Raw genomic sequence first — 18,975 nt, 5'->3', positions numbered from 1 at the left:
CTTATTTCCTGATTTTAAAAATGTTTATATGAGCAAAGGTCCAGAGATGTCATTGTAGAATGTTCCCAAGCCCATGACACACAGAAGGTTAAGAGCCTCTGAGAGGAATAGTTCCTTGTTGACTGTCTTAGTTTCATCTGCTTGCTGTTTCTGCTTCTGTCCTCATTTCTTTTCCATTCTAATGCCAGAGTGGCTTTCCAAAAGACACGTTTGATATTTCCTTCCTATCTTGCTCAGGCTCACCATGACACCCTATGTGATATCCAAGGCCTTAGAAACTTGGTCTTTTCTATATGTCTAACCTCATTTTATTTTTATTTTATATTTGGCACTTCTGTTAGCTTTCCATCATGATAGCAGATACTGTAGGTAATCAACTTACTGTAGGAATCCCTCACAACCATCCCAGGGGACCACGTGGAGGCAGGCAGGCACAGAAGAAAGATTATTATAAGGTTTATTAGAGGGGCCATGTCTGCTGGGAGAGGGAGCACATGGCATCTGCCCCTATTCAAGGCCCAGGTAGGTCTGGGGGAAGAGAGGGAGTGGCCAGCTGTATGGCTGGATTTCTTAAGTCAGGGAGGAGCTCAGGTCTAGGTGGAGCTGAGGACCAGAACTGGGGATAATGCTATCACCCCAGCTTTGTTGTTTAATAATAACTAGGGTATCAGGCCAATGTGGGGGAAGGTATGGTTTTAGGTTGTTTCTTCTGGAGCTATTTCCTGCTTTAAAGGGGCAAAGTAATCAGGGGTCCTTGATTTGTTGCTCAGCTGGGTGCAGTCCAAGAAACATTTGCTTGACAGTTTGGTTGGTAAAAGTCCTCATCTTTTCCATAACAATAGTTATCTAAAATGCAAGGAACAATTAGTAAAAGGCAAAAATTGCTGCTGGCAGACCCAAGAGAGGAATAAGCCAGGGAGGGATTGATTCCTAGAAGAGTCTATCCTAGACCTGAGATTGCCTTTTCTATCATGGATTGAAGACATGGCATGGTACCTGACTCTCTATATCCTGGAGGGAGGAATTTTTGTAAGTGACGTCTCTAGTTGCCTGTAGTAACAAGATTGCCTTGAATAGTTCTCAGGTGGTGACCTGGGTGGGGGCTGTTACAAAAGAAACTTTTGGAAGGTCAGGCAAAAGGCTGACAAGGTGTCAAGGTCAGCTAACATGAATGACACAGGAGAACACACCCTGGCCATAGGCCAGAAAAGTTCCATTTGGAGCATAAATCCAGTTGTGGCCCATTATAGGGAAGGAGGAATAACTGGACTGGGGGCAGGAAGGGGGTGTCTAGAGTTTTTGGCAACTGGGTAGAGGAGAGCATAGTGGACTGGTTGGGAGTAACCAGTCAGAGGCTACTATAAATACAAATAGCAAGTAACAAAGGCAAGACTGTAACTTTCTGTACAGTTAGAAGGTAAATAGTTATGGACATTAGGTGGGCAAACAACTATTTCTCTTGATCTCCTGGCTCTGATTAATTTTGAAAGGGCAAGTGTAAAGTGACTCTATTTAGAATATTTCCTCTTATTCCTCTCCAGTTTTCTGTTGTCAGGACTGACCTCATCCTGGGGGTCTCAGCATTCATTGCTGGCATAGCTTGTCCCAGTTGGCTTTCACAGGGTATGAACTCAAGGCCTGGCATTGTCCTTGAACACTTCTGCTTGAGGCTAGTGCTCTACCATTTAAGAGTCACAATGACACTTTCAGCTTTCTACTAGTTACTTAGAGGTGAGAGTATCTCAAGCCATGCCTCCAGCCTGGCTCATTGCTGGTTAGTTAAGAGATGGAGTTTTAGAGGGATTTTTTTTGTGCATAGACTGGCTTTGAAGGAGCCTCTATTACTAAAGCCCATTTTTATTTCCAATTAAAGCAACAAGGAGATCAATGGAGACAGAGGTTACCCGTAACTTGTTAACAATTAACTAACAATTACTTGCCAGAGTTTTGTAATGTCAAAATGTGGGGAGATATTTTCAAACTGCAACTACTTAGCATTCTAGGTACTGCCCATTGTCTCTGGGCACCCTGTTTAAAATGGCTTATATACAATATGTAACATTTAACAAATGCACAAACCTTTCCGTGGGCTACAGCAGTGTAACCTGTTTAGCACTCTGGTTTGCAAAAGCATTTTTCTGGCTGGCTGAGGAAAGCTGATCTCTAGTGACCCTAACAATGCCTAAGTTACTTGTGTAGGCCTTTATACAGATCTCAATAGGGACATAATTTCAGGTTTACCAACTTCCTTTCCTTAACAGATGAATTTATGTGGCTGGTACCAGCCCAAAAGTCACTGCCAATTATGACTTTGAGCAGATACAGGGGGTTGGGGATTTAAACTATCCCCACATTTTACAACCTTAGCTTTTACTACCCGCTATTACAGATGACTGGCAAGTTCCTGCTCAGTTATGAAGTAAACAGACATGGGCATTAGAAAGGCATGCTTATGAACTACCTCCCCATGAAAGGGCCAAGCACAAGGTACTCCATGATCTGACACCATCTCTGCCATCCAAGCAGTGGCTTGTAACTGCTTCTGGATGCTCCATCATTGCCAGGGTCCCAGGAGTGTCTTTCTCCAGGCTGGAATAAATTCATCTTTATCATTTTCCTTGGTTGGTCACTGGAATTGACCTCAGGTTTTGAGTGCTGTCCCTCAGCTCTCCAACTCAAAGCTAACATTCTGCCACTTTGAGCCCCAAAGCAACTCCACTTTTCAGCATTCTGCTAGGTGATCAGAGATGACAGTCTCACAGGGACCTTTCCTGCCCAGACTAGCTTTGAACCTCAGTTCTCAGATCAACAAGTCTTACAAAAGGCCACTTTACTTCAATTAAAGCAACAAAGATGGTCATTGGAAATAGTTTTATAATTATAGTCTTACCTGGAACTTATTAAGGGCCAAAGTTATATCTGAGAAACTTGTAAGACTCCTCTGTCCTGGTGCTGCTAGAAACTGTTACAAAAAACTTATAAGGGAAAACTAAAATAGCAATTAAACAATTATCTTAATAGCCCTAATTTATCTTTTTCTACTTTAAAACATACATTTAGAACAATTTGCTTTTTAACTTTTCTTTGTCTAGGAAGCCTGCCATTCCCTACTACTTCCCAAATTTTTGCAAATGGGTGTCATTTTGTTTGTTTGTTTGTTTGTTTGTTTGAGTCCGGTCGTGGGGGCCTGAACTCTGGGCCTGGGCGCTGTCCCTCAGCTCTTCAGCTCAAGGCTAGCGCTCTACCACTTGAGCCACAGTGCCACTTCTAGTTTTTTTCTTTTTGCTTATGTGGTGCTGGGGAATCAAACCTAGGGCCTCATGCATGCAAGGCAAGCACTCTACCACTGAGCCACCTTCCCAGCCTGTGTCATTTTTTAATCCCTTTTCCAAAGTCACTTTAATTTGCATTTAAATGCCCCTTTGAAACACTGGGTAACACCCATTATCTCTTGGCCTGTGGTTTAAAATGGCCTTTTTTTTTTTCTTGCCTGAGCACTCACAGAAATGACATCTCAAATTTGGGGCCAAATTTTGATTGCAAGGAATTTTTTTTTTTTTTTGGGTCCGGTCGTAGGGTCTGAACTCTGGGCCTGGGCGCTGTCCCTCAGCTCTTCAGCTCAAGGCTAGCGCTCTACCACTTGAGCCACAGCGCCACTTCTGGCTGTTTTCTTTTTGCTTATGTGGTGCTGAGGAATCGAACCCAGGGCCTCAGGCATGCAAGGCAAGCGCTTTACCACTGAGCCAACTTCCCAGCCCCCTTTTTTTATTTTTTTATTTGTCAGTCATAGGGCTTGAACTCTGTCCCTAGGCTCTTCAGCGCAAGGTAGTGCTCTACCACTTGAGCCAAAGTGCCTCTTCGAGTTTTCTGGTGGTTTATTGGAGATAAGAGTCTCAGGAACTTTCCTGCCCAGGCTGGATTTGAACCTCAATTTCAGATCTCAGCCTCCTGAGTAGCTAGGATTACCAGTACCCAGCTTGCAAAGAGTTTTAGTTGTGTCCTTCTTCTGGTAAGTGACCTTTGGAACCAAAGAGCTTAATGCCAAGCATCCTTGGCAGTACAGTTTGGTTCATACAAAGGAAGCATGACAGCAAATGCAACCATCATCGCAATTGCTGGGTCCCTTGGCCATGGGAAGCCCCTGAAGAGAGGTTTAGACATTTGGATCCAAGAATTTTCCCTTGGGCTCTGTAGCCCCCCACGAAGGCCTTATAGCCTGAACAGAAATCAGAATCTAAACCTCCGGACTGGTCACTTCCCTGGGAGTAGGAACAACTTACCTGCTATTGGATGCGTAGGAGGTAGAATGCTTGGTCAGGAGAAAGTTACCTTGGTGGTCCTCTGGTGACAGCAATGTAGGACTGTGGGCTAGGTCCTGGGGCAGCTGGTCAGACCCCTCCATCCAAAGTGGAGGAGCAAATCCACTGGGGAACCTATCCAGGGTTTTGTGCACCAAATGTAGGAATTCTTCACGGCCATCCCAGGAGACCACATGGAGGCAGGCAGGCACAGGGAAAAGCAAGAGCTTCAGGGCCCTAAGTTCAAGCCCTAATAGTGGCATGCATATATGCAAACTTAAGCAGGGAAACTCTCTGTTACTGATGACTTAATCATGCTGTTGGTTCAGACTGAACATTCCATGGTTTGATAGTTCCATGGATTCTCTCCCATCCTAGTCAATTGGCCCTTCACCTGCATTCATGGGGGTCTGGGACAGAGGCCAAGAGTCAATATGGGGTAGTCTGGTGAAGAAAAATCTCTAAGGTGTGGGAGCTAAGCTACATGAGGTCACAGGGGGCCACACAACTCACAGCTGACACACTCACCAAACAGTAATATAATGGTGACTTCAAAATTCAAGCATCCTTGGGAAAAGGATGATGGCAGTTGATGGGAAAAGATGATGGCAGTTGCATATGTTGGTAAGAACCAGTCTGACTTAAGGAATGTTTGCATTTTTGCAAAACTGGATTGAACAGACCTTGGGCTGCACTGTTCACACTAATTTTCATAAGTGACATACATGCTTAGAATTTGTATTTGATTTGTGGTAACCCATGACTTCTGTAATCTTTCCAATATTTATTTATTTATTTATTTTATTTATTTTTTTTTGGGTCCCGTCATGGGGCCTGAACTCTGGGCTTGGGCACTGTCCCTCAGCTCTTCAGCTCAAGGCTAACGCTCTACCACTTGAGCCACAGCGCCACTTCCGGCTTTTTGCTTATGTGGTGCTGAGAATCGAACCCAGGGCCTCAGGCATGCAAGGCAAGCGCTCTACCACTGAGCCAACTTCCCAGCCCACCAATATTTATTTTTTGCTTTGTCAAATATCTGTTTTTATTTTTCCTGTTAAGCTGGTGATGATTGGCATTATTATTGGTAGCGGTGGTAAGGGGCTTTGAACTCAGGGATTTCAGCTTACTAGGCAAGTATTCTACCAGTAAGCAACATCCCCAGTCTAGAGATAAAGATTTTATAATAGCATTGTACACATCCATTTTCCAACATCTCAGAGGAATTAGATGCACAGACATTAATTTCCAGTGCTACTTAAGACTACTCTTTTAAGAGCTTGCCACTAGGGGCTCACACCTACAATCCTAGCTACTCAGAATGCTGAGATCTGAGGATCACTGTTAGAAGCCAGCCCACGTAGAAAAGTCTGTAAGACTCTTGTCTAAAATTGACCATGTGCTTGCCTGCCTGATTGAATAGTCCATAGAACATAACCCAACTATCTTCCCTTCTACTTCCCATCCCCTTTCCTCTTCCCCTCTCCTTTCCTTTTCCTTCTTTTCCTTTCTTTCTTTCATTTTTTTAGGGAGGTAGGAATGGGTGGGAACAGTGTTTTGCTGTCCTGTCTAGGCTGGTCTCCAAATCTTGGTTCAAGTGATCATCTTGCTTGAGCCTTCTGAATGGTGTTTGCTATTGTGCCCAGCTCTGTAACCACTTCTTAGCATGTAACCAGGACCACTATTGTGATCAGTAAATGTTAAATGATAGTCTGAGATTCATTGGCATCTAATAAATAAAAGAGCTAAACCAGGTACATTTAAGTGTGTATCCTTGATTAATTTTCTAGACTCAAGATTTGCGTTTAGGGCTAGGAATGTGACTTAGTGGTAGAGTGCTTGCCTAGCATGCATGAAGCCCTTTCAATTCTTCAGTACCACATAAACAGAAAAAGCCAGAAGTGGCGCTGTGGCTCAAGTGGTAGAGTACTAGCCTTGAGCAAAAGAAGCTCAGTGACAGTGCCCAGGCCGAGTTCAAGCCCCAGGACTGGCAAAAAAAAAAAAAAAAAAAGATTTGCCTTTAATAAACTCTTGTCTGTATTTCCAACTGTTTCTTTGGTCTTCTATCTTACTGTAGGGCAATTAATTAATCCCTTCTTACCCTTTACCTTTACCAGTAACCTTCCTGTTTCTGTCCATTATTGATCAGCTGGTAATGAGTACCAGATTGGTTGATATTGTTACCAGCACCCCTTCTGAGTGCTGGGTCTATCCTAGCATTTCCAGAGTGGCAGGAGTGCAGGGGAAGGAACTACTTTGGTTTCCTTGGACTATCATGTATTGAGAGGAAAGCTCCTCACCGTCTCTATGTCATTTTTTGGCCTCTGTGGGTCTTGTTGTCTTGATTTAGTTAGAGCTCTGTAAAGGCCATGAGTTAGTCATGTCTTCCAGTAACAGGCTGGGACTGCAAGTGGCTGAGGGAAGTCATGAGATTAACCTAGAGTGACCTGACTTACTCATCTCACCAAGGGAATTACATCTTTAGTGGTTTGGAAAACCTTGGATTTGACTTTTTGAACTTCATTGAGAAACCAAGTCAAGTTACAGGCTTCACATGATGAGGGTAAGCTGGAAAGAAAACATTTGAAAAGACACCTCTAGAATTATTAAATACAAATAAACATAAATCAAGGAGGCCCTACACCTGGAATTGAAGCTTTTTAGATTCACGACTGAGGGCTTGGGGGAAGAAAACAAAAACAGCCTGGCATGGTTGTTGATTTTTGACATTAGATAACTTGGCAAAGTTGACCTAGACCTATTTTGAGTCCCCTACTTGGCTCTCTGGCCTGGATTTTATGTGTACAAATTGACATTTACCCTTGGTCACTTTTTCTGCTTAGTGGTGGGCAAGGCCAACATAGATGGTAAGTATTTGTGTTATAAGCAGCTTCTCCTATGGAAAGTAGAAATCTCCTCTAAGGAGACCCAAGAGATTTGGGCAAAGCTTTCTTTAAGATACTAGCCTTGTTTGAACAAGGGTTTAGTATTGAAACTTCCTCTTCTCTACCATCTAGTAGATCACTTTGGATTAACTGCTGCAAAGAGTCAGGGACCATGAGGTCAGGTGACCAGGATTTTAAACTTGGTTGATTCCTAAATCTCTATTTTCTTATCTATAAAAAGGCTAGGTTGCCAGGTGTTATTGGCTCATACCTATAATCTTAGCTACTCAGGAGGCTGAGATCCAAGGATTATGGTTTATAGCCAGCCTGGGCAAGAAAGTCTGTGAGACTCTTATCCCCAATTAACCAGCAAAAGCTAGAAGTGGAGTGGAGCTGTGGCTTGAGTGGAAGCGTACCAGTCTTGAGCAAAAAGTTAAGGGACAGCCTCTAGGCCCTGAGTTCAAGCCCCAGTATGCACCCTCCTCTCTCCCCTTTCTCTTTCTCTTTCTCTCTCTCTCTCTCTCTCTTTCTCTCTCTCTCTCTCTCTCTCTCACACACACACACACACACACACACACACACACACACACACAGACTAAGTAACAATTATTTTTTTTGCCAGTCCTGGGGCTTAAACTCAGGGCCTGGGCGCTGTCCCTGAGCTTCTTTTGCTCAAGGCTAGCACTCTACCACTTGAGCCACAGTGCCACTCAGGCCTTTTCTGTTCATGTGGTACTGCGGAATCAAACCCAGAGCTTCATGCATGCTAGGCAAGCACTCTACCACTATGTCACATTCCCAACTCCAAGGTTACAAGTTTTAGATGAGGGGTGACTGCAATCAAGAGAAAGTACCTCTGGCTACTTTGAGTAAGAAGGGAATCCTTCAATCAAAGGTACTGTGAGATCTCAGGCCATCCAAGTCCTCTGAATAGATTGACTGTGCTGGGGTCCCTCAGCACCTGTAGCTGATACTTCTACACAGCTACCCAGTGCCCTGGAGGAAGAAAGATTAGGGTTATCATGGGGGAAAGAAAACTGGACATCAGACAATTTAAAAGTCCAGGGCAACCAGGCGCCAGTGTCTCACACCCTTAATCCTAGCTACTCAGGAGGCTGAGATCCGAGGATCCCGGTGCAAAGCCAGTCTGGGCAGGAAAGGCTGTGAACTCTTATCTCTAATAAACCATTCAGAAAACCAGAAGTGGTGCTGTGGCTCAAGTGGTAGAGCACTAGCCTTGAACTGAAGAGCTGAGGGACAGTGCCCAGGCCCAGAGTTCAAGCCCCATGACTGACTGGAAAAAAAAAAAGTTCAGGACAAACAGCTCTCAACTTCTCACTTCATAGGTATTCGGACAGAACTGTGTCTGATCCATTATATTCCTTTTGAACTGGAAGGATATGTAATCATGTTTTTTCTCATCATGACATACATGTAGCACACATTACTAGTTTCTGTTTAGCAGGTCTGACCCAGAGGGAATGAGACAACTTTTGTATTCTGACACTTTTCCTGCCCGTCTATGTATTCTGTCATGATTACAGACTTTAAGGATTAAAAGAAAACGAAATCATGTAGGCTAGACTCTTTTAAAGTGTCCTGCTCATATTAGATTTTTACTATAGTATAGAGTTTACTACTCTGCACTACAGATTCATCTGTCCATGTGTGTGTGTGTTTATGTGTGTGTGAGCACACGTGCATGTGCATCACTTCTGGGGCTTAAACTCAGCCTGGTCACTGCCCCTGAGCTTTTATGCTCAAGGCTATCACTCTGGTACCTGAGTCACAAATCCATTTCTAGCTTTTTGGTGATTAATTGAAGATAAGAGTCTCACAGACTTTTGCTGCCCAGACTGGTTTCAAACTGTGATACTCCGATTTCAGCCTCCTGAGTAGCTAGGATTACAGGTATGAGCCATCAGCACCTGGTAGGCCTCATTTTTAAAAATGAATTTTCACTTGAATTTAAGTTAGAAATAAAGACATTACTAAATAAGTTAAAAGCCAGACTGAATCTGTGGATTGAAGTGAAAACTATGAAAATGTTTCAGGAGCAAACTATAACTCAGAGAGTTTCTTGGCTTTAATTTCCTGGTTAAGGCACCCCTTGACCTATGGTCTTCCCCTATCATGAAAGAATGGAAAGAAAATAATTGTTTGTTTTTGGTTTTGAGGTTTGTTTTTTTTTTGGCCAAGTCCTGAGTTCAAGTCCTGGGGCTTAAACTCAGGGCCTGAGCACCATCCCTGAGCTTCTTTTTGCTCAAGGTTAGCACTCTACCACTTGAGCCACAGTGCTACTTCCAGCTTTTTCTGTTTACGTGGTGCTGAGGGATGGAACCCAGGGCTTCATGCATGCTAGGAAGGCACTCTACCACTAAGTCACATTCCCAGCCCCTTGTTTTATGAAAATCTTGTCCTAGGCTAGGAATGTGGCTTAGTGGTAGAGTGCTTGGCTAGCATGCATGAAGCCCTGGGTTTCATCCCTCAGTACTATATAAACAGAAAAAGCTGGAAGTGGTGCTTTGGCTCAAGTGGTGAGCACTAGCCTTGAGCACTGAGAGGCTCAAGGACAGAGCCCAGGCCCCCAGTTCAAGCCTCAGGACTGGCAAAGAAAGAAGGAAAGAAGGAAGGAAGGAAGGAAGGAAAAAAGGAAAGAGAGAGAGAGAGAAAGAAAGAAAGAAAGAAAGAGAGGGAGAAAGAAGGAAGGAAGGAAAAGCTTGTTCCTAGGCTTCATTTCCTTCCCGTATTTTAGCTTTAATTTGCAGTCTTCAGTCTCTAAATAATTACTATATTGGAAATGTTATTGAAAAATATACATTGGGGGGCTGGGAAGGTGGCTCAGTGGTAGAGTGCTTGCCTTGCATGCATGAGGCCCTGGGTTCGATTCCTCAGCACCACATAAGCAAAAAGAAAAAAGCCGGAAGTGGCGCTGTGGCTCAAGTGGTAGAGCGCTAGCCTTGAGCTGAAGAACTGAGGGACAGCGCCCAGGCCCAGAGTTCAGGCCCCACGACCAGACCCAAATATATATATATATATATATATATATACACATTGGAAAGAGGGAAGGGAAAGTGGTTGAGGGTGTGAGATTGATAGGAATATATCATAAGTATGTGTGGAAGTTAACAACAAAATCCCCCTTATATAACTAATGTAAGCTAATAAAAGATATGTATCTATATATACACATATGTAATGTGGATATTACATGTGTATATGTGCATACATATACATTATATACATATAGATACATACACACACACACACACACACACACACACACACACACACACACACACACACACATATATATTTGAGGGCTGGAGATGTGGCTCACGTGGAAGAGCACCAGCCAAGGCAAGCAAGCCTAGCAAGGTAAGGTCCTAAGTTTAAGCTCTACTACAAAAAAAAAAGTGTGAAAATTTTAACTTCAATATTGATGAGAAGGGAAGGTCTTGCTTATTAAAGTGGTGTCAATTTTCAAACAAAATCTTTTTCTTTTAGGGAACTCAGGAACAAGGCAAATGTTCAGTTCAGAGACAATGGAACAACAATATCTGCTGTTAGCAATAAGGCATATGTTTTTGAAAGAAATCAATCTGTTGGAGACCCTAAAGTTGACTTAATTAGAACCATAAATATTCCTGTAATGGTAAGTTGGTATTTTAGTATAATGCTTGTGGCTTTTAGAAGAGGAAAAGATAAGGCTGTCATGGTTTTACCTAACTTAGGAACTATTATATTTGTTCATACACATCTAGATAGACCCGGGTTGTGGTTTAGTGGAACAGAATTTGCATATATGACTCTCTGGGTTGGGTAGCTAAACACTGATAGTGGACTAGGTCCTAGAGAGTACAGATCAGATCCTGTCCTGCCACACTGTCTACTTGTGCAATTTATGAAGGCCTAGCAACCAGTCTGGATCAGCGGGACAGTTACACCACCTTGTGGCTAATGATGCCACTGTATTTGCAAGAGCTTTTCTCTTGTGACAGGACAGTCTGCAAATGACCATACTTAGCTCATATATTCAAAATGTAATATACAAAAAAAAAAAAATAAGTAAATAGTCTTATTCCTCTAAATGCAGCCAGAGAAGAGTTCACTGTCATGTGTGTATGTGTGTGTGTGTGTGTGTGTGTGTGTGTGTGTGTGTGTGTGTGAGAGAGAGAGAGAGAGAGACAGACAGACAGACAGACAGAGAGACAGACAGAGAGAGACAGAGACAGAGAGGTACTGTAGCTTGAACTCAAGAGCCTGCATGCTGTCCCTTAGCTGTTTTTGCTCAAGGCTTAGGCTCTACCACTTGAGCCACAACTCCACTTGCAGATTTTTTGGTAGTTAATTGGAGATGAGAGTCTCATGGAAGTCAGATGCCACTGGGTCACGCCTATAATCCTAGCTACTCAGGAGGCTGAGATTTGAGGTTTGCAGTTCAAAGCCAGCACTGCCAGGAAAGTCCATGAGACTCTTATCTCCAGTAAATGACTCAGAAAAAACCAGAAGTGGTACTGTGGCTCAGGTGGTAGAGCACTATCCTTGAGCACAAAGGCTCAAGAACAGCACCCAGGGCCTGAGTTCAAGCCCCAGGACCAGCAGGAAGGAAGGAAGGAAGGAAGGAAGGAAGGAAGGAAGGAAGGAAGGAAGGAAGGAAGGAAGGAAGGAAGGAAGGAAGGAAGGAGGGAGGGAGGGAGGGAGGGAGGGAAGGAAGGAAGAAAGGAAGGAGGAGGAAAGGAGGGAGGGAGGAAAGAAAGGAAGAAAGGAAAAAGGAAGGAAGGAAAGAAAGAAAAAAAGAAAGAAAGAGAAAAGAAAGGAAGGGAAAGAGAAAGAAAAGAATAGAAAAGAAAAGAAAGGGAAAAGAATAGAAAAGAGAAGAAGAGTCTCATGGACTCTCTAGCCCAGGCTGGCTTCAAACCGCAAATCCTTAGATGTCATTCTCCTGAGTGACTAGAATTGTAGGTGTGGGCCATAGCACCCACACCCTGGCTAATTTTTCAGCTATTCAATGTCAACATTTTTCATCAAAGTTTCTAGCTCCCAGTGCTGAGGGGTAGAAAAAAGTGTGTGTGATACTTTGGAGGAGACAATCATGTGTGAACTTGTCTCTGCTCCTCAGACTGTCATAGAATGGTCCCAGAACCACTTCATCAGAGAGATCATCGAGGCCATGCTGAAAGCCTATGAACAGAAGCTCTTTGTGACTCACACAGTTGATGAATTGCTCTGGGGCTACAAAGATGAGATCCTGTCTCTCATCCATATCTTCAGACCCGATATCTCCCCCTATTTTGGCCTGCTCTTTGGGGTAAGTTGAGTTTTTTTTTCCCCCCAAGCTTCTTTATTCCTCTGACAGTGGGGAAAAGGACTGACACCCATGTCAGATTTCATCTTAATTCTGGATTAAGGGAAAATCACAATCAGAAAATGTCTACAGATCTAAATATGTAAAGTACATGAGAAATAAGAAAGTAGAAAACATAGTAGTAAAATGGATAGTTGGAAAGTAGGTAATAGCAAAAATGTTAGCTTCAGGAAGAAAGTGTTACATACGTTAGCAGCTGGGCTCCAGGATTGTGAGGAGTTTGTGTCTCTTTAAATGTATACTTTTTAAACTGAGTGCCAATAGCCTCATCTTTGTAATCTCAATACTGGAGGCTAAGGCCTAAACATCGCAATTCAAAGCCAGCCTGAATAGGAAAATTCATAAGACTTTAATCTCTAATTAACCAGCAAAAAGCCATAAGTGGAGGTATGGCTCAAGTGGTAGAATACTAGCCTTGAGTGGAACAAAAGACGAAAATTGTAGTTATTTGGAGGCTCCATCTGTCTATTCTCAATGTAAATCCCATAATGTCTCATTCCTTGTGGCAAAAGGAAATCATTCTGAACCTAACCCCAAGGGTTAGGTTAACAACTTAATAGTTATTCAAACAAAATGATAAGCAAGTTTTGAAAATTGTCTCTGTGACCTAGCTACTCAGGACACTGAGATCTGAGGATTATAATTTGAAGCCAGCCTGGGGAGGAGAGTCCATGAGACTCTTACCTCCAATTAACCACCAAAAAGCCAGAAATAGAAGTAGAGCTGTGGCTCAAGTGGTAGCATCCCATCTTTGAGCACAAAAAGGCTAAGGGACAATGCCCAGGTTTTCAGTGTAAGTCCCAGTGTTGGGGCGCGCGCGCGCGCGCGCGCGCGCGCGCACACACACACACACACACACACAATTACCTCTTTAGAGTGGAGGTCCTTTCTCAACTTTAAATTTGAGAATGGAAATTGTCTATCCCCACACTGACCCTAGATATCAAGGCTGAAAATGACACCTATTATTTTCTTGAATATGTCATCCTTAGCAGATTGTTCCTGATACCGTCTCGCAGAGAGTGCTCAGCCCGCACAGGTGAGACCATTCTCCCCAGGAACATCAGGGAACACCCATCACTTTTCATTGGGAAGCATCCACCCACAATTGATTTCTTAGGGGTTTTGGAATTCCTTTTTTAAAAAAAACTTTGATTTGTTTCCACTCATTTTGGACTGTCTATCAAGGTCTTTGCCCAATCCAAGCCACTCTTCTGAAAGTCATGTAACATTACATTAAATTTCCAATTCCCAAAGCAATCATGCTGTTTCTCTCTTTTAGGTACTGACAACACCCTGTGAGACAATTTTTCTCCCCTAACTCTATAAAAAATATAAGCTTGGCTTTGTCTCATCAACAAGTTGTACCGGTGATATTCAGGGAGCCAAGCTTAACTAAGATTAGAATAACTAAAAAGAAAATACTAAAAAATCCTCAATAATACTTTATTTTTAGAATAAAGCTTATGAAAATTCTAATACTACTTTGTTTCTTATTCCTGCAAATAAGACAGTTAGGAACACAGGCCTTCCTTTTGGTTTATTTATCTGGATTGGTAGAAAATGTTTGGTAACTGTAGTTGTTAAGTTAAAAAATATTGCAGCAAAAAAAAAGAAAGAGTGGAGGTCCTAAAAGAAAAAAAAAAAAAAACCTTTCCACTTCTAAATCTTGCACTCTGGTAAAGCAGTTCAATACATATTCCCAACAAGTTTCATAGGAATACAGCTTCCACTGAGCCAGAGAAAGCACAGATCTTTTGAGAAGTTGCTACTAGGTCTCCCTTCTACTTTCTAGGATGATGTCAGGAGCCCCTCCTTCAGAGAGGTACAAAGGTTTCTTCAAGTTCACTTGATCTCACTGGCTTCAGTCTACCTGCCAGCACGTTCATGGTACCTCTGTTTTTCTCAGATACCATTTAATTGCGTAGCTTACTTCTCTGCTTTTGTATCATTGAATTCATCAAAGTTATAACCACCTGGGATTACGGGGTTGTGAGAATTTCATGAGATAATTCATGCAAAAAAAATTGAAGCCAATATCAGGAATACTATAAATAATAATTAAGGGTGTAGAACTTGTTCGGTTTCCCAGAGATCACAGCTTAGGCAGAATTTCTATGTTGCAGTCTTGTGGAGGATTACTTGCCTTTTTGTTTGTTTGTTTTTTTGGGTCCGGTCATGGGGCCTGAACTCTGGGCCTGGGCGCTGTCCCTCAGCTCTTCAGCTCAAGGCTAGCGCTCTACCACTTGAGCCACAGTGCCACTTCCGGCTTTTTTCTTTTTGCTTATGTGGTGCTGAGGAATCGAACCCAGGGCCTCAGGCATGCAAGGCAAGCACTCTACCACTGAGCCACCTTCCCAGCCCCTTACTTGCCTTTTTTATTTGTCTGTGCTTGTTTTGTTTTGTGCCAGTATCAAGGCTTGAATTCAAGGTAGCATACTCCAGTTTTTTTTTGCTTATGACTGGCATTCTCCTACTTGAGTCATGCCACCAGTCTGGCATATTGTTGATTAATTGAAGATTAATCAGGACTTCAAACTTCTATCCTCAGATCTCAGCCTCCTGAGTAGCTAGGATTACAGGTATAAGCTACTTCTATCACAACATCTAGACTAGTATTTGACCAAACAAGTGGACATAACACTGTCATTACTGTAAATGAGCATATTCACTTATTTTCAGAAAAATGGGACAAATGATGGAGACTATGTTTTTCTAACTGGAGAAGACAATTACCTTAACTTTACAAAAATCGTGGAGTGGAATGGAAAAAGGTAAGTCTAATAACTTGTTGATATAATTGTGTTCACTTAAACTGAACCTACACTGTTGGAAACTGAGTTTTAAGGCTGAGGGTATAGTTTAATGGTAGGACAGATTTGGTATCTGGAAGGGCTCAGTTCCCCACAGCTATCTCTCTTTCCAATGTAGCTTTACATGGTGGAAGAACCAACTGGTGCACTGGTGTTTCTCTTATAAGAGCACTAATCTCCTTCATCAGGGCTCTGTTCTCATGACCTATTCTGAAAGCCCGTCTTCTGTTACCATCACCTCTCAATGTATAAATCTGGAGGGAACATAAGGCCTTTGAACTTGAGATCCTTCTACCTCAGCCTCCTGAGTGCTGGAATTATAGGCATGCACCAAAACGCCCAACTACATGTAACCACTTTTTAAAAACTCCTTACATGCTTTGGGGGCTGGGAATGTAGCTTGTCTAGCATGCATGAAGCCCTGGGTTTGATTCCTAGCACTGTGGCTCAAGTGGTAGAGTGCTAGCCTTGAGCAAAAGAAGCTCAGGGACAGTGCCCAGGCCCTGAGTTCAAGCCCCAGGACTGACCCCCTCCCCCCAAAAAAGACAAAAACAAAACATGCTTTCACTGCTGTGCTTTTAGTGAGGATGATGTCATTTCTGTATTGACCTTTCTTATGATCCTAGAGAAATTCTCCGTTATTTTTGGAAGAAATCTGTTCAGAGGGTAGGGGAGTTAATGGTCTATCATAAATATTAAAGAGCTGGATATGTCTATCCAGACTCCATTTGCTTCTGTCCTGCATTATCAGTGCTAAACTGGATTGTGCTTTAAGTCGATCAATATTTCTAAATCTGAATGTCATACACACTTTTTTAGAGGAAAGAAATGAGTTATGGAGCCATTATCTTGATCAAAATTGACTTGGGGTCAGGACCTACTTTTTCTCCTGTTTTCTCATTCCTAAGTACTCCTGTGAGTGTGAGTGACTAAGATTCTGTGGATAACCAGCTGCAGTTATATCTGGGGAAGTTCTGGTCATCTCAGAGGATCTAAAATCCAGTTTGGTTGTCTTTCCTTGGGTGCTTATCAAATGCAGGTCACTTGACTGGTGGACAACAGACATATGCAATATGATTAATGGAACAGATGGCGATTCTTTTCACCCATTGATAACCAAGGAGGAGGTCCTGTATGTCTTCTCTTCGGACTTATGCAGGTAGGAACTTTAATAATCATTATCATTAAAAAAATTCTCTTTGATTGCAGGATCACCCCAAGTGTGAGGGATATCTATAGATGTACTTATTTATGTATGTTCATGTATATTTATGAATTTTTATGTGCTCTTGGCACATTGAGAGACAGTATCACATGGTGGGTACAACACAGATTCCAGAGCCTGGCTATGCTTGCTTGAATCTAAGTTGCACTGTTCACAGCTGTATAACCTTGGGCAAATTATTTAATCACTGTTTTTCATTTTTCTCCTTTGTAAAATAAGGATACAAGTAGAAACGTTCTATGTGAGGGGGTTCTTATGATGACATAGGAGTTACTCTTTAAAAAAAACTTTTTTTTTGATCAGCCATGCTTGAATTCAGGGCGTGGGTGCTGTCCCTGAGATCTTTTGCTCAAGCCTAGCGCTCCACCATTTTGAGCCACATTGCCACTTCTGGTTTTCTGGTGGTTAATTGTAAATAAGAGTCTCATGGGGACTTTTCAGCTTGGGCTGGCTTTGAACCATGAACTCAAGCTTTCTACCTTCTGAGTAGCTAGAATCACAGTCATGAGACACCAGTGCCTGCCACCATAATCATTTTTTTGTTACAATTTATCTCCTACTTCGGGACTGGGAAGGTGGCTCAGTGGTAGAGCGCTTGCCTTGCATGCCTGAGGCCCTGGGTTCGATTCCTCAGCACCATATAAGCAAAAAGAAAAAAGCTGGAAGTGGCGCTGTGGCTCAAGTGGTAGAGTGCTAGCCTTGAGCTGAAGAGCTGAGGGACAGCGCCCAGGCCCAGAGTTTGGCCCCACGACCAGACCAAAAAAACAAACAAACAAACAAACAAAAAAATTTATCTCCTACTTTATTCCACAGGAAGCTGGCAGAGTTCCTCTCAGTCACTCTTTTGTGTCATTTTCCAGAAGCTTCCATGTTGTAACTGAGCTCCACTGCTAATTTACCATTCTGGCAGATGTTGCATGTTAAGTACATCCCACACTGACTTCTTATCCTTCCATCCTGACAGGTCGGTGCATGTAACATTCAGTGACTTTAAGAGCATTCATGGACTGCCTGCCTTTCACTATACAGTGCCTGCTGAAGTCCTATCCAATACCTCTGACAATGCTGGCTTCTGCCCACCCAGTGGCAATTGCCTGGGCTCAGGAGTGTTGAATGCCAGCATCTGTAAGAATGGTAAGATCTCCCAGAGGGGCCAGGGTTGTGGGTGTCTAGAATGTAGACACGGGGTACAACAGAAAATACAGGGACAGTCATGGGGCTTGAACTCTGGGCCTGGGTGTTGTCCCTGAGCTCTTCAGCTCAAGGCAAGCACTCTACCAGTTGAACCACAGTGCCACTTCCAGTTTTCTGGTGGTTAATTGGAGATAAGAGTCTCATGGACTTTCCTGCCTGGGATGGCTTCAAACGACAATCCTCAGATCTCAGCCTCTTGAGTAGCTAGGATTACAGGCATGAGCCACTGGTGCCCTGCTCTGACCTTTTTAAGAGTGATATTTTGGGGACTGGGAAGGTGGCTCAGTGGTAGAGCGCTTGCCTTGCATGCCTGAGGCCCTGGGTTCGATTCCTCAGCACCACATAAGCAAAAAGAAAAAAACCGGAAGTGGCACTGTGGCTCAAGTGGTAGAGCGCTAGCCTTGAGCTGAAGAGCTGAGGGACAGCGCCCAGGCCCAGAGTTCAGGCCCCATGACCGGACCCAAAAAAAAAAAAAAAAGGAATGATATTTTGGCACATGCTTATCATAATCCTAGCACTCTAGAAGCTTTGGCAGGAAGATCAAGTATTCAAGGCCAGTCTGGGCTAAACAGAGAGACTCTATGTCAAACAGAAACTGTCAACATGGCTGGCTACTAGATGTTTTTAAAATTATCATTTTTTTGTGATTTAAAAAAAATTCATACATGCCATGCTGATACTTTCCTAGGCAGTGGTTTACTTAGAAGTCTTAACTGTATCAATAGCTTATTTTTGGATCATTTCTTTTTTTTTTTTTTGGGTCCATGGGGCCTGAACTCTGGGCCTGGGCGCTGTCCCTCAGCTCTTCAGCTCAAGGCTAGTGCTCTACCACTTGAGCCCCAGCGCCACTTCTGGCTTTTTAATTTTTGCTTATGTGGTGCTGAGGAATCGAACCCAGAGCCTCATGCATGCAAGGCAAGCGCTCTACCACTGAGCCACCTTCCCAGCCCATTTTTGGAACATTTCCTGTCTGTTGCTGTCCTAATTGCTTTATATATTTGTATGTGGTTCACTTATGTAAAGAATTCACAGGTTTCATGTTCCAAATACTGCTAAAAGAGAAATTACACAACTTGGTTTTCAGACCACACATTTCTTTCTCTTTTGCTAGTTCTGGGGCTTCATCTTAGAGCCACATGCCCCCATGCTCAGCTTTCTGGCTGGTGCTCTACTACTGGAGCCATGCCTCCAGTCT

The 18,975-nt window shown here is 43.0% G+C and overlaps 1 protein-coding gene across 1 annotated transcript in view; it reads left to right on the top strand.

Moving 5' to 3' along the window:
* The window catches only part of Scarb2 (scavenger receptor class B member 2), a 58,292-nt gene that overhangs the window by 27,667 nt on the left and 11,650 nt on the right, over positions 1 to 18,975 (top strand). Inside the window, exons 3-7 of the mRNA XM_042678249.1 lie at positions 10,688 to 10,835; positions 12,303 to 12,491; positions 15,231 to 15,322; positions 16,401 to 16,520; positions 17,551 to 17,720. Coding sequence (XP_042534183.1) covers positions 10,688 to 10,835; positions 12,303 to 12,491; positions 15,231 to 15,322; positions 16,401 to 16,520; positions 17,551 to 17,720 — 719 coding nt within the window. The remainder of the gene's footprint in view (positions 1 to 10,687; positions 10,836 to 12,302; positions 12,492 to 15,230; positions 15,323 to 16,400; positions 16,521 to 17,550; positions 17,721 to 18,975) is intronic.

This window comes from Dipodomys spectabilis, unplaced genomic scaffold (assembly GCF_019054845.1).
Source record: "Dipodomys spectabilis isolate Male_0828 unplaced genomic scaffold, ASM1905484v1 ptg000043l, whole genome shotgun sequence".
Classification (NCBI taxonomy): Eukaryota; Metazoa; Chordata; class Mammalia; order Rodentia; family Heteromyidae; genus Dipodomys; species Dipodomys spectabilis.
Note: the sequence above shows the minus strand (reverse complement) of the source record. Positions and strands in the feature narration are given on the sequence as shown.